The following is a 15,080-nucleotide window of genomic DNA, read 5'->3' on the forward strand; positions in this document are numbered from 1 at the left end:
ACCCAGGGGAGAGGAGAGCCCTGGGTTCCACTGCCAAGGGCCCAGCCTAGGCGGGGGGGAATGGGTTCTTACCGAAAACAGGCGAATAAGGGCCATTGATAGGCGTGCCCCCCTCCGTCTTTCGGCCCCTGAACGGTTCTTTCCTTTGTTCTGCGCCCTAGGTACCCGTCGACGGGACGGCACTGATGCTTGGAGTGCCTCTGCTTTCCTCCACTGATAGACAAAGCAGCCCTCTACGAGTACATCCTGTTGCTCATCACGTTTCACCTATTACAAACTTGGTCAAGGCTTTCAGTGGTGAAGTGAAGTTCGCGTTAGAACTCGACAGGTGAGGTGCCCGCCGGAGAGCCATTACTGACGCCGAGTCACAAGCAGAAGGCGTTGAGGCGCCCTCGTCTTCAAGCCAGTCAGCATCATCGCCGTTGTCAGTGATCCCTTCTCCCACTAGCCCGACCTCGTGCAAAAGCTGGGATTCAGCTCCTTCTCCAACGCGGTGGAGATGAGACCCGTGATCTGAGGTAACGCAATCTCAGCCTCAAATTCCAGAATTATCAGCCTGTTACACGAACGGCGCGCATCGGTAGCTAAACGAGGTTGCGTAGCGATGCTCCATATTCCGTGCATTGTACCGGCTCCTTACCGAACAGTATCCTTCTGTTGCCACCAAGGTGCGAATGTCCTGCGACGCTATCATCAAATCCTCACCCTGGCGGTGGCTTGACAATAGCTGGCACGAAGAGGAGCGGAGGAGGAAGCAAGAACCGATTAACGATACTTCAAGATTGAATTAGAGAAATGAATGCCGCTTTCATTATCTCCACAGGGTGCGCTGGACTTGCTGTCCTCGCCACTATCTTTACACAAAGGACACCAAAAAAAAAAGAAATCTAATGCTGTGGTAGTTCAACCCATGCTGTCCCATACCGAACCTTGTTCGACTCTCCCCATGCGCCCGATTTTGCTATCCTCGCTCCCTTTTCGGAAACACCTCCGCAAAAGCAAACAACGCCCCGTCAAGAAGCAAAGACAATGCTGTGATTAACTATGCCACCGAAGAAAGGCGCCTCACCCCTGAATCTCCCGCATTCTCGTACGAGTCCCAGTCCTCCAAGATCTTCGCCAACCGAGGCGAGTTGGTCAGCCGGTAGACCTCTTCAAAATACTCTTTGGAGATCTCGAAGGGTCTGGCTGTCACGTTGGGAATGTACTTTCCTACCAATTTCGCCGGATCGATGCTCGTCTTGTTGATCTTCTTCAGCAAGAAAGAACGGAATGGCTTGACGCCAGATCGCAAGAAGGTGCTGTGGAAAGGAACATCAATGCCCTTGAGCGGAATGACGGCAAAGCCTCGTTCGAGCTCAATCGGCTGCGGCTTGGCTTCCGTCCTCTTGCGGCACTCGCCAATGATCTCAACCAGGTGGGCCTTGACATCATCCAAAGACATCTGCTGCATTAAGGCCTGGATGTCGATCTTTTGCATCTTGAGAACGTTGAGCACGTTCGTCAAGCAGTCAAGCGCGCGGAGATCACCAGCGCACACATATTGCATGTTAGCAACATTGTAGTTGACAATCTCCACCAACCAGCCAGTGGTTTCGGCAATGTTCTCCACGACATATTGCAACGCCTGTTCGTTGAACGTCTTGGAGATACGGCTCGGGTTCACCGCGCACATGGAGTAGTTGCTTCGTCCTTGCTCGTCACGTTCCACGGCAACTTGCATGGTCAACCCGCGGTAAAACACGACAGACACCAAACTCTCAATGGGCATGACCTCTGCAATCGAAGCGAGAGCAGAGTATTCTCCCAGGGAGTGACCGGCAAAGCTGCTGTCGCGCTGGACAAGGCCCTTGGAGCGCATGTCCTCAAAAGCGGCCTTCTCCATCAGTGTCAAGGCTGGCTGCGTGAATTGTGTGGCAGACAGCAGACCAGTAGGTGAGCGATAGGTGTAAGACGATGTGTTTTCGTTGATCTCCTTGAAGATCTTCTCTGACTTGACCGAGCCGTCAGCATTGATGGACTCGAAAGTCATTGCCATGTAGTTTTGGCGAATGGCTTTGCCACGCGGCCCTCCAAAGTGGATGGTCAACTCCTTGGGATTGTTCTTGACAATATTAATGATGGAAAGACCATAGTTGTCCATGAAGTGACGATCGGCTCGGTCCCACACCTCCTTGGCCACGGGGCTGCGTGCGTAGAGGTCCATGCCCATACCTTGCTCCTGCGAACCTTGACCAGTGAACACATACGACGACACCGGCTGTTCAACTTCGGCTTCAGCGAGCAGCACCTTGTCGCCAGTTTCTTTATTGGTCGTCTCGATCTTGATGATCTTTCGACCGGCGACCATGCCGACGTGTTCGAGTTTGACCTCCAAGTCATCGTTGGGGAGGACCATGCCGACCAAAGAGACATGGTAGCTTCGGACACGGCCAATATGGTTCTCCGCAGCCCAAGTCTCAACCAGACTTCGAACGGCAGCGCTGGAATACATGCCGTGTGTGATGGTGCCAGGAAGGTTGGCATAGCTGGCAAAGATACGCGCCACGTGGATGGGGTTGTAGTCGCCCGAGACACGAGCATAGGTCTCGTTGGAAGCCGGGGCTCTGAGGGTCAAGGGGGTCTTGCCACTAAGAGGGATCGCGTTCTCAAAATTGACAGGCTGGTCGATGGTCTGGCCGTTCCTCTGGAGATAATCAATCACTGGATTCCCATGAGAAGCCCCCGCTTCGTATTCGACAGAAGCAACTTGAATGATTTCCTTGGTGGGGAGTTCCAATTCGACCTGGCCGACAGTCTCGACACTTGAGAAGACAGTCTTGTTCTTGAAGCGAACGAGGCTTGACAGACGGAATGTCAAAGTTTGTCCCAGCAAATCAATGTCCGGCTCATCAAGGTGGAACCATTCTTTGGATCGAAGAACAGCGACATCCTTGGATGAAGCGAGCGTGACCTGCATCGGCGTCTCCTGCTTGCGTTGGAAGGTGTTCTCGTAATCCGTGTAGGTACCTCTGTAGAGGAACTGGCTGGTCACTTCCATCACGGGTTGACCTCTTCGGGTAATGGTTCCGCAAACCTCGACCATCTTGCCGGAGTCTTGGTTGAGCACTGCGTTGATCCGGGCAGATGTGTGAAGCTCGTCGCCAACCTTTAAGGGTTCGGCACCAGGAAGCATGCGGAAGCCATTCGACAGATGAACGAGCTTGAGGAGGTCACCGTCAATCGCGCGAGGGAAAATCGGCTTGGTGATAGCCTTCCACCCAACCACAATTGCAAAATCCATGGGAGCAAAGACTTCCTTGCCCGGACGGTCGACGAATGCTTCACCAGTGTTGCCAACAGCATGAACAAAATCAGCAACATCTTGGGTAACAATGGTCGCCCTGCCACCATCGAAGACGTTCGTAGTGGGGGAGTCGAAGGGCACATCCTTCTCACCGAACCAAATTCGGTAGTAGAATTCCTTGATGCGATCGTTGCGACCATCCATAACCTCATGAATCGGCGCATAGCCAGTTTCTGGGTGGTAGATGAATTTGAACGGAAGGGCAACAGCTTCTCCTTCTGCGGTTCTTTCTTCCCACATGTTCATCAGGATCTCATTCTTGCCTAACAGACTAATGTCGAGCGTCTTAACCATCCTTCCGGACTGGCTGGGCTCCTTGACGACGATCGTTGTCTTGTAAGGATCCTTCGGATGGGCAATCTCAACAGTCATGCCTCGAGTGGGGGCTAAGATACGCCTGATGGGGTTGTTCTGATAACGGGCACCTTGTATGAAAACATCGGCCGTGAAGAAGGCATGTCGCCATGAGTAGTTTTTACCGGCAAGGAGCTGGATCCAAGCTTCAGCATCAGGCAGTGTAGCGGACGGCGATGTCGAAAGCCTGTATGTGGTCCGTGAGCCGTCGGGAATAACAGTGACACCGTCCAGCTCCACGACACTCTCTGCAGATGTGATGATCTTGCCACCAAAATATTCGATGACTGGGACGGCAGACTCGTGTCCACCGTAGAAATCTTGTATCAACCCATTGATGTGGTCATGGTGAATACCGTCCAAAATGTCTTTGATGGGCTCGTCGACCTTGGTGGAGTACTTGGCTGCCATGGGTCCTTGCAAGATACAGGTTCTGCCAACGTCTTGATCTACTACAGCATCCAGATCCTCGGATTGCCAAAGGGAATCCTTCTTGAACCAGAATTCGAAATTCTCGTCCAGAGAGGGGACGAATGGCACAGGCTTTTGACCGCGTCGCTGGCACAAGAGCAGGAAATGCTGGACATCTTGCGCGTTGATCAACTGAGTTTCAGCCTCAGGATAGGCGGCCAGAACTTTGTCCACGACGGGGAAGGGATTCTCAAATTCTGCGTAGCTCTGGATAAGGGAGGGTTTCCCAGAGCCAACGGTGAAGCGCTCCTCGACTCGGCGGATGAAATCGACAGTGAGGTTGCGAAGTGTAACCTCGATCCAGCGAGACTGGTGCTTCACGTACATGAGCTCAACCATGCGTCGAACCACTTCAGCATAGGTCATGTCCTCAAGATCAACCGTCTCCCCAGCAGAGTTTTTGCCGAACCAAACTTTCTGGAAGTCGTCGTTGAGCTTCTTGATGATGTACTCGCGCTGCTTCTTAAGCTCTGCGACTCGCTTCTTCTTGTCCAAGCTGAAGATCTTCTGGTCCATCTCGGCCCAGAATTTCACACCGCGGGTCGCAAGCTTGTGAATCGGCTCGCCCATCTCTGATCGAACGGTGATAACACCACCAGCCGGTCCCTTGTATGTTTTCTCCCACTCCGTATCATCAACACCTTCTGCCTCAGCAATGGCCTTCTTCGCATTGAGAGAGGTATGGGCCTCTTTCGCCGTCATCATGCGGCTTCCAAAGAGAATACCATCAAAGGGCATTGGCGGATAGCCGAATTTGCGCGACCAGGTACCGGTCAAATACGGGTAAGTATCTTGAGACCCGCCGAAACCACTGCCTGCCACCAGGATAATATTCTGGCATTTCCGGATACGGCCGTACATCTGGATGACTGGCTGATGGAAATCTTCGAAAGAGTGATGCCCACCACCGCGACCACCCGTCCACTGCAGAATGACAGGGAATGTGGGGTTGGCTTTGGCAATGTTGATGACTTGCTGGATAGCGTCCATAGAGCCAGGCTTGAAAGCAATATGCTTGATCCCAAGAGTGTCGATGTACTCTTGAGCGACCTCGATCGACGGCACGCCCGCACCGATTGTCAAACCTTCAATGGGGACACCGTCAGCGCGGAGCTGGGCGAGGAGCGGAATTTGCCAGCCCATGGCGCGGGGATTAACATAGATCAAGTTGACAGTAATGCCTCGCCCAGGGGGGATAGCCTTCTCGATCTTGTTCAGCGCTTCCGTCATACTCTTTGCGTTGTAGTAGCCACCACCAGCCAATTCGATGTGGTAGCCGGCGTTCATAGTCGCGGCAACGAAGTCCCACGGAACTGTGCAGGGAGTCATGCCGGCAACCATCAAAGGCGGCACCCCCAGCAAGCGGGACATTTTAGTGTCGACATATGTCTGACCGACGGAAGTCTTGACGAGTCTGGGTCCATGTTCTTTGACCCAGTTGGTTGCGTACTTCACTGCATGCTCTTCGTCGCGGTCGAAAAGTTCGGGCTTGTATCCAACTTCCGTGTTGGTGCCATCCATGGCACCAGCCAATATCACGCGGACACCGGTACCATCTTTGTTACGGTTGGTGAGGACTCCGAGGCCGGAAATTCCTCCTGGGCCAAAGTCGATGATATGGGAGGCGCCTTCGAAAACTGTAGCCTGTTCCCAGTGTACAGGATCCTGGGTGATCATACGCACCAAATCCGGAACCACATCCTTGTCTTGCTGGGCGCGAAGATCCTCACCAGTGTTTGTGTCGTACACGGGAATGGTCAAGCGAGAAGCAGGGATCCTAGTCTCGGCCAGATCTTCGAGGATATGCTTGTATGCCTCGCTCAAGAGAGGGCTGTGGAAAGGTGCGGTGATTGGGAGGAACCGGTTGACGAAGCGCACTTTACGCTCTGTGAAGGGAATGCGGTTCTGGTCCAGACCAGTCGGAGCCTTGACCTTTCGTAGTCGAAGATTCAGACCGTGCAGCGAGATTGGAGCCCCGGTCACCACGAAGTTACGGGCACTGTTCACCAAAGAAATGGCAATGTGTCGATCCTTGGGCAAATGCTCGTTGGTCGCGTCAATGTGCTCTTGAAGTTGCTTCTTGGATAGATCTCGCACTGAAAGCATGGGTGTGGGGTTGCCTTCGCCGGCTTCGAGCGAGTCTTGCAGGATCGAGGGCGCCATGCTTGTGCGAGGGTAGGCTTGCTGACTTCGCATGCCAATCCAGAAGAGCATCGTAATGGCATCTCTAGCGGCCTTCGCAAAGCTCTCCCACGAAGTCGCAGTGGCGATGGCGGCAGCGGTAACCACACCTTGGGAGTGGCCGGTAGTTCCATTGAAGCGCTCATTGACCTCGCCGGGCGTCTTACCGAGGACTTTGCAGGTCACTTGATAATGGGCAAGCTGGACCAGTCCGATCAGCGGCAAGCTGACGGGTGCAGAGACCAAGTAATCGGTGTCTGGCTGTGTTTCCTTGTCGGCGAGCCAACTGAGGATGTCTAGGCCTTTGGTGTAAAACTTGTCTGCCTTTGGACTTCTGGCCAACGTCTGCAGGAGCTCTGCCGAGGTTTCAACTAGATCTTTGGTGAAGGATGGATATGTGGTGTACACCTCCCGCAGCTCCTCAAAATATTCTTCAATGTTTCCCTGGCCACCAAACACGGTGAAAATACTGGCCTCCTCGTCATCTGCTGCTCGGAGCAGAGCCGAATCGTGGGGTTTAATGGGCCGTGCCACTGCTGCTCGACCAGCGTAGTAGCATTGAACGAGGAGATTTTTCTTTGCGGTAATCCCCGGTAGTGTTGCAGCCAAAGCATGTACGTCGTTCGCATGCATGAAAGCTCGCTCGAACTCGTTTAGAGCTACCTTGAGCACCTCAACAAAACCGGCAGCCTCCTCATCATCATCGACTTCAGCGGCAATGAAGCCAATGTAACGAGCGACCAGCTCGGCACTTGATGACGGCTCGTCATCTTGAGCGAGCTCATCTGTGGGTTCTGGAAGCGAGGCATTAAAAGCATCTTTCAGCTGTGATGCCTGGAAATGGAGGCCGGTGGGTATCAGGAACGAGTACTCGAGAGAACCGTGAGTGAGGATCAAAGGACGGAGGTTCTGGGAAGATCGAGGAGTGTGAGTGCCGGTCGCACCGCCGGAATACATGGTGGCTGTCGTGTGAATGGAATGTCTCTATTCTGTGCGATGATGATAATGCGAGGGAGTTTTGAATTATCGAAGTGAGCAAGCTAATGCCACTTGGAGACTTGTGTGTGTGTGTGTGTTGCTATGCGAAGGGAATGAGTGAGGAAGATAGGAAGGAGTGTTCGTCGAGAGGTTATGTTAGACGGGAAGCGAGTCCAGCTGGTAGGACGATAGGATTAGTTATTGAGGAACTGGACAAGTGGCAACTGGAGCAACGGAAGACACTGAAGAGCAGATTGTATTGGGGGTCTTCAATGTTGGATGGATCTGGTGATGTTGCGATACGAATATGGCCGAAGCTGTGAGTGTCTGTTGAGCGAAGCACAAAAGTTTTTCCCGCTTCGCCGCTCCCAAACGATCGCTCGGCTCTCAGCAACCCCAAAGCGCCGCCATTCCAGGCCATCCATGCCCATCGAAACCCATCCAAGCCCAGCCTCACGCCGGCCGGGGCGCTGTGGATCCCTGCTCCCGGCGGTCCCTCACCACATCTAGACCAATGGTAATCCCCGGACCAGGGCCCCTCCGGTCTCTAGGCCACGCTAAAATTTTGGTGGGCAGCGCGCTTCTGCAGGGACAGGAGCAACGGCGTCATCGCTTCCTCCTCAACCCTCTGAACGGAAGAATGGAAACCACAGACAACAGCTTCATACTAATCAAGCCGACTTGCGCTGGGTGGATAGACAGCGCAGGCAGCAAGATTAAATGGGTGAGCACCTGCACGAACCTCCAAGCCGTCGCGTCCACGAGCAGAAAAGGATACTGTGTTCTCTCAATGAAAACCCTACGCGTGAGGTGGTGACCTCAACTTTACGTAGCTGTGCAGGTACTTCCCCAATTCCCAGCTATGCTTTAGGTGCCTAGGGGACCTCCGGTGGTGCCAGGCTGCGGAAAAACCCTGCCTAGAGATTTTTTGCCTCCCCAAAATTTTTCGTGGGGGGAGCCAGGCTCGCAGCCGGCCAACTTCGGCTTACCCACAGTGCCCACTCTTTTCCCACTCCTTTCTCAACCTTCCCATTCTCGCCGTCTCCAACAAACACTGCAGGTGGTCATGGTTCAAGCTTATCAGGCTGATTCGTGCATGGGACCAACCGCCAACAGATCTCCAAGCCTTTTGCCCTTTGTGCTGAGCAGGCTGCTGAGCGGCGGCCATTTTTTTCTCCATCTCCGCCCGCAGTTGGTTACAGCATCCAAACACAGCTTGACAGATCCCATCCCAACCAAAACCAAAGCGAAATCGCCATAACTCACCTTGCTTGCCGCTTGTCCCCTTCCGTCTCCATATCCTGTTCAACCCTCTTGTCCGTGGACTTATCGCCGTCTGGTTGCGGATTACTTTTTCTTTCCCGAAGCCACAGGACACCTGAAGATCGAGGTTTCGAACAACTTCATCACTTTCCCTCCTCCCAGTTCCTCCGCACCCGGTCCTTCCTCCTCGCATCCATCCTCTCCTTCCTCCCATAATAGCTACCGACTCGGATCGTTAGACAAAGCACAGTTCCTTCACTTGAACAACCTGTGCTCGCCATTGCCCTGCTCTGATTAACTTCATACAGCACCGGGCAATAGGTTGACTTGTGAATCCGACCTCAGACTCGAGAACGAGAACACTCCATATTTTCTGAATTTACCACAAACCGCCGTCATGCGTCCCGAAATCGAGCAAGAGCTCGCCCACACGCTCCTCGTTGAGCTCCTGGCATACCAATTTGCCTCGCCAGTCAGGTGGATTGAGACTCAAGATGTCATCCTCGAGACGAACAGAACAGAAAGAATTGTTGAAATTGGTCCCGCAGACACCCTCGGCGGAATGGCAAAGAGAACTCTTGCCTCTAAATACGAGACCTACGATGCTGCCACCTCATTATCACGACAAGTGCTGGCATACAACAAGGATCTGAAAGAAATTTACTATGATGTCGATCCGGTGGAGGAAGAGGCTGCTCCAGCGGCTGCCCCAGCTTCATCCTCCGCTCCGGCGGCCTCAGCGCCTGCTCCTGCTGCCGCTGCCGCGGCGGCGGCTCCTCCACCAGCAGCCAGCGCTGGGCCTGCTGCTGCGGTACCAGATGCTCCGGTTGGAGCCGTCGACATATTGCGAGCATTGGTGGCTCAGAAGCTGAAGAAACCACTCGCAGATATTCCCCTCAGCAAGGCGATCAAGGATTTGGTCGGTGGGAAATCGACCTTGCAGAATGAAATTTTAGGAGATTTGGGCAAAGAATTTGGTTCGACACCTGAGAAGCCAGAAGACACCCCTCTAGACGAACTTGGTGCTTCAATGCAGTCCACATTCAATGGCCAGCTGGGCAAGCAGTCGCAGTCGCTGATCGCTCGCTTGGTCGCCTCCAAAATGCCTGGTGGCTTCAATATCACGGCTGTCAGAAAACACCTCGAGACCAGCTTCGGCCTCGGGCCTGGCAGACAGGATGGTGTTCTTCTGCTCGCTCTCACCATGGAGCCAGCTTCGCGTTTAGGCTCAGAGAATGATGCCAAGACTTATTTCAGTGATGTGGCCCAGAAGTACGCTGCAACAGCTGGCATCAGCCTTTCCTCTGCCTCAGCTGGCAGCGCCGCGGCTGGTGCTGCTGGCGCTGGCATGATGATGGATCCGGCTGCTATCGATGCTTTGACCAAGGATCAACGGGCTCTGTTCAAACAGCAACTCGAACTGTTAGCCCGCTACCTCAAGATGGATCTGCGTGCTGGCGACAAGGCTTTCGTCGGCTCTCAAGAGGCCAACAAGGCTCTGCAAGCCCAACTCGATCTGTGGAACACCGAACATGGTGAATTTTACGCTTCGGGAATTGAGCCCTCTTTTAGCCCCTTGAAAGCCCGTGTTTACGACTCCTCGTGGAACTGGGCTCGGCAAGACGCTCTGAGCATGTACTACGACATCATTTTCGGCCGTCTCAAGGCAGTCGACCGAGAAATTGTCAGCCAGTGCATCCGGATCATGAACCGATCAAACCCCACCCTCATCGCATATATGCAATATCATATTGACAACTGCCCGACCGAGCGAGGCGAGACTTACAAGCTGGCCAAGGAGCTAGGCGAGCAACTCATTGAGAACTGCAAGGACGTTTTGAATGAAGCACCGGTCTACAAGGACGTTATGGTCCCTACTGGCCCTCAGACCACGATCGATGCTCGAGGCAATCTCGATTATCAAGAGGTCCCTCGTCAAAGTGCCCGGAAGCTCGAGCACTACGTGCGTGAGATGGCCGAGGGTGGCAAGATCTCCGAATACAGCAATCGAACCAAGGTGCAGAACGACCTTCGCAACGTTTACAGGTTGATCCGAAAGCAGCACAAGCTATCAAAGGCTTCGCAATTGCAGTTCAACACCTTGTACAAAGATGTTGTCCGTGCTCTGGCGATGAACGAGTCGCAGATCATGCCACAGGAGAATGGCGATGTCAAGAAACCTGGCCGCAACGGAATACCACGAGCTACCATGAACGGAAATGTCAAACAAGGCAAGACCGAGACAATCCCGTTCCTACATCTCAAAAAGAAGGAACCACATGGTTGGGACTACAGCAAGAAATTGACTGGCATCTACCTTGAAGGACTCGAGAACGCGGCAAAATCAGGCCTGACTTTCCAGGGCAAGATGGCACTGATGACAGGCGCCGGTGCCGGTTCCATCGGAGCTGAAGTTCTGCAAGGTCTGATCAGCGGTGGTGCCAAGGTCGTTGTCACGACCAGTCGCTACTCGCGTGAGGTTACCGAGTACTATCAGTCAATGTATGCTCGATTTGGCGGCCGTGGCTCTCAGCTCGTCGTGGTGCCATTCAACCAAGGAAGCAAGCAGGATGTGGAAGCCCTGGTTGACTATATCTACGACACAAAGAAGGGTCTTGGCTGGGACCTGGATTACATTGTACCTTTCGCCGCTATCCCCGAGAATGGTCGCGAAATCGATAGCATCGATTCCAAGTCCGAGCTTGCTCATCGTATCATGTTGACGAACCTGATCCGTCTACTCGGATCCGTCAAGTCGAAGAAATTCGAGAACGGATTCAACACTCGACCAGCTCAAGTCATGCTGCCTCTCTCACCCAACCACGGTACCTTCGGTAACGACGGTCTTTACTCGGAGTCCAAGCTCGCATTGGAGACTCTCTTCAACCGTTGGTCTTCCGAGAGCTGGGGTGACTACCTCACAATTTGCGGCGCAGTCATCGGCTGGACTCGTGGCACCGGTTTGATGAGCGGCAACAACATCGTCGCTGACGGGGTTGAGAAATACGGTGTGCGGACTTTCTCTCAACAGGAGATGGCTTTCAACCTGCTTGGCCTAATGTCTCCAGCCATTGTCGACTTGTGTCAACAGGAACCCGTCTTTGCCGACTTGAACGGCGGTCTGCAATTCCTGCCAGATCTCAAGGACCTGATGACGAAGCTTCGAGCCGAGATTATGGAAACCAGCGCCGTCCGGCAAGCCGTTACCAAGGAGACGGCCTTGGAGAACAAGGTTGTCAACGGCGAGGACAGCGAAGCCCTTTACAAGAAAGTTACCATCGAGCCCAGAGCGAACCTGAAATTCGACTTCCCCGAGCTCCCCGACTGGCAGAAGGAAGTCCAGCCCCTTAACGCCAAGCTCAAGGGCATGGTTGACCTCGACAAGGTGGTTGTGGTCACCGGCTTTTCTGAGGTCGGGCCTTGGGGCAACTCTCGTACCCGATGGGAAATGGAAGCCTACGGTCAGTTCTCACTCGAAGGTTGCGTCGAGATGGCGTGGATGATGGGCCTTATCAAGAATCACAATGGGCCTCTCAAGGGTAAATCGTACTCCGGCTGGGTCGATGCAAAGACTGGCGAGCCTGTCGACGACAAGGATGTCAAAGCCAAATATGAGAAGCACATCCTCGAACACTCGGGTATTCGTCTTATTGAGCCCGAGCTGTTCAATGGGTATGATCCCAAGAAGAAGCAGCTGCTTCAGGAGATCCAAATCGAAGAAGATCTCGACCAGTTCGAGTCCTCCAAGGAGACCGCTGAGGAGTTCAAGCGACAACACGGTGACAAGGTCGAGGTCTTCGAGCTCGAATCTGGCGAGTACAGTGTCCGCCTGAAGAAGGGCGCCACTCTGCTGATCCCTAAGGCACTCAGATTTGATCGCCTTGTCGCTGGTCAAATCCCGACAGGCTGGAACGCGAAGACCTACGGTATTCCGGACGACATCATTTCACAAGTGGACCAGGTCACGTTGTTCGTGCTTGTCTGCACAGCCGAAGCTCTCCTTTCAGCAGGTGTTACCGACCCATACGAGTTCTACAAATACGTGCATCTGTCCGAGGTGGGCAACTGCGTCGGTTCGGGTATCGGTGGTACCACCGCACTTCGTGGCATGTACAAAGATCGCTTCATGGATAAGCCTGTTCAGAAGGATATTCTCCAGGAATCTTTCATCAACACCATGGCCGCTTGGGTCAACATGTTGCTCCTGTCTTCGACTGGTCCGATCAAGACCCCTGTCGGTGCTTGTGCAACCGCTGTCGAGTCAATCGACATCGGTTACGAGACTATTGTTGAAGGAAAGGCTCGTGTGTGCTTTGTTGGTGGCTTTGATGACTTCCAAGAAGAGGGTTCTTATGAGTTTGCGAACATGAAAGCCACCAGCAATGCCGAGGATGAATTTGCGCATGGCCGGACTCCCAAGGAGATGTCCCGACCTACTACCACTACTCGAAATGGATTCATGGAATCCCAAGGCTGTGGTATGCAAATCATCATGTCGGCTCGCCTTGCTCTTGACATGGGTACACCAATCTACGGCATTCTTGGTCTCGTCTCGACTGCCACCGACAAGATCGGTCGATCAGTGCCGGCTCCCGGTCAAGGTGTGTTGACCACCGCACGTGAAAACCCTGGCAAGTTCCCGTCGCCTCTGCTTGACATCAACTACCGCAGGAGACAGCTTGACCTCCGCCGACGTGCCATCAAGAACTGGCAAGAGTCCGAACTTCTCTATCTCCATGAAGAGGTTGCAGCAATGAAGGCTCAAGCTGGCTTTGGTTTCAACGAGGCCGAATACATGCAAGAGCGCGCCGCACACATTGAACGCGAAGCAGTCCGACAAGAAAAGGAGGCACAGTTCAGCCTGGGCAACAATTTCTGGAAGCAAGATCCCGCTATTGCTCCCCTCCGCGGTGCCCTGGCTACTTGGGGTCTTACGATTGACGACCTTGATGTTGCTTCCTTCCACGGTACCTCCACCGTTGCCAACGACAAGAACGAATCTGAGGTCCTTTGCAAACAAATGGCGCATCTCGGCCGCAAGAAGGGCAACGCCATGCTCGGTATCTTCCAGAAGTACCTCACTGGTCATCCTAAGGGTGCCGCTGGTGCCTGGATGTTCAACGGCTGCTTGCAAGTCCTCAACAGCGGGCTCGTTCCTGGAAACCGTAACGCCGACAATGTTGACCAGGTGATGGAGAAGTTCGACTACATCGTATATCCAAGCCGATCACTACAGACCGATGGCATCAAGGCATTCTCTGTCACCTCCTTTGGTTTCGGTCAGAAAGGCGCTCAAGCAATCGGCATCCATCCCAAATACCTTTATGCTGCATTGGACGAGGCAGAGTTCCAGCGCTACAAGGTCAAGGTTGAGGCTAGACAGAAGAAGGCCTACAGATACCTCCATAACGGCATGATCAACAACACTGTGTTCGTTGCCAAGACCAAGGCCCCGTACCCAGACGAGATCATGCAGAAGGTTTTCCTCAACCCTGAGCAGCGCGTGGTCGCCGACAAGAAGTCCGGCGAGCTGATCTACCATACTGCTGCCCCCAAGAAGGCCTCAAGCCCTCATGCCTTGGAGACCAAGGCCATGCTTGAGTCGTTGACGCAAGCCAATGCCACAGAAGGGTCGAAGATCGGTGTTGATGTTGAAGATATCCGAGCAATCAACATTGACAACGAGACTTTCGTTGAGAGAAATTTCACCGAACAAGAGCGAGCTTATTGCAACAAGGCACCGTCTCCTCAGGCTTCATATGCAGGACGGTGGAGTGCGAAAGAAGCAGTATTCAAGTCGCTGGGTGTGTGCAGCAAGGGTGCTGGTGCCCCTCTGTCCGACATTGAGATCCTGGCCGATGAGAACGGAGCACCCAAGGTTGCCCTCCATGGTGCGGCGCTTGAGGCAGCGAAGCAAGCTGGCGTCAAGAAGGTAAATGTCAGCATCAGCCACAGCGAAAGCCAGGCAATCGCTGTTGCTGTGTCGGCATTCTGAAGGGGCCCGGAGAGGTGTGACAGCAGGGGATTGTACGCTTGGTGAACGGTTAAATAGCGCGAATATAGGATCGTCGGGTCGGAGTCTCTTTTCCTTGGGTTTTTGGTTCATTCCGGCGCTCAAACTGGTGGAATAGGCGAAGTCCCTAAGGGGTTGATGGAAAGAAAAGGCATTTGTGTAACCAAGAGCCTCCAGGCTGATGCATGAGGCATAATAGATTCCTTGTATTGTCTGAAATACAGAATTCTTACCAAGACCAAGCAACTAGAGGGAGTATACTTTGCCGTCCCCGGCCTGTAGTGTCCATTCTCTAGGTCGATAGTTGACGGCTAAGCTATACTATTTTATAGCTGAATAGCTGGGTACTTGAACGAGTCCTGCCGTTCATATAAAGCCCAGGGTGGTTAAAGGTGTTGTCAAGCGCCCCGACGTCTTGGTCAGCTTCGACGTCGCATCTCAGCCCACTCTACAAAGGTACACAGCCTTGGTCCT

The 15,080-nt window shown here is 53.5% G+C and overlaps 2 protein-coding genes across 2 annotated transcripts; one reads left to right on the forward strand and one right to left on the reverse strand.

Annotated features, from left to right (window-relative positions):
• Nucleotides 1-761: 761 nt before the first annotated feature.
• On the reverse strand, nt 762-7,652 carry PV07_03817 (uncharacterized protein). Its single transcript, XM_016390571.1, has one exon. The coding sequence runs from the start codon at nt 7,307-7,309 to the stop codon at nt 1,043-1,045; it is 6,267 nt and encodes a 2,088-aa protein (XP_016252473.1). The 5' UTR covers nt 7,310-7,652; the 3' UTR covers nt 762-1,042.
• Nucleotides 7,653-8,398: 746 nt separating this feature from the next.
• Nucleotides 8,399-14,860, forward strand: PV07_03818 (fatty acid synthase subunit alpha). Its single transcript, XM_016390572.1, has one exon. It carries the CDS (start codon nt 8,991-8,993, stop codon nt 14,586-14,588), a length of 5,598 nt encoding a protein of 1,865 aa, XP_016252474.1. The 5' UTR covers nt 8,399-8,990; the 3' UTR covers nt 14,589-14,860.
• Nucleotides 14,861-15,080: the final 220 nt, after the last annotated feature.

Source organism: Cladophialophora immunda (genome assembly GCF_000835495.1).
Source record: "Cladophialophora immunda strain CBS 83496 unplaced genomic scaffold supercont1.2, whole genome shotgun sequence".
NCBI lineage: Eukaryota > Fungi > Ascomycota > Eurotiomycetes > Chaetothyriales > Herpotrichiellaceae > Cladophialophora > Cladophialophora immunda.

Bases quoted from the DNA above. Each gene is read 5' to 3' on its own strand.
- PV07_03817 (XM_016390571.1), bottom strand. From the start codon at position 7,309: ATGTATTCCGGCGGTGCGACCGGCACTCACACTCCTCGATCTTCCCAG.
- PV07_03818 (XM_016390572.1), top strand. From the start codon at position 8,991: ATGCGTCCCGAAATCGAGCAAGAGCTCGCCCACACGCTCCTCGTTGAG.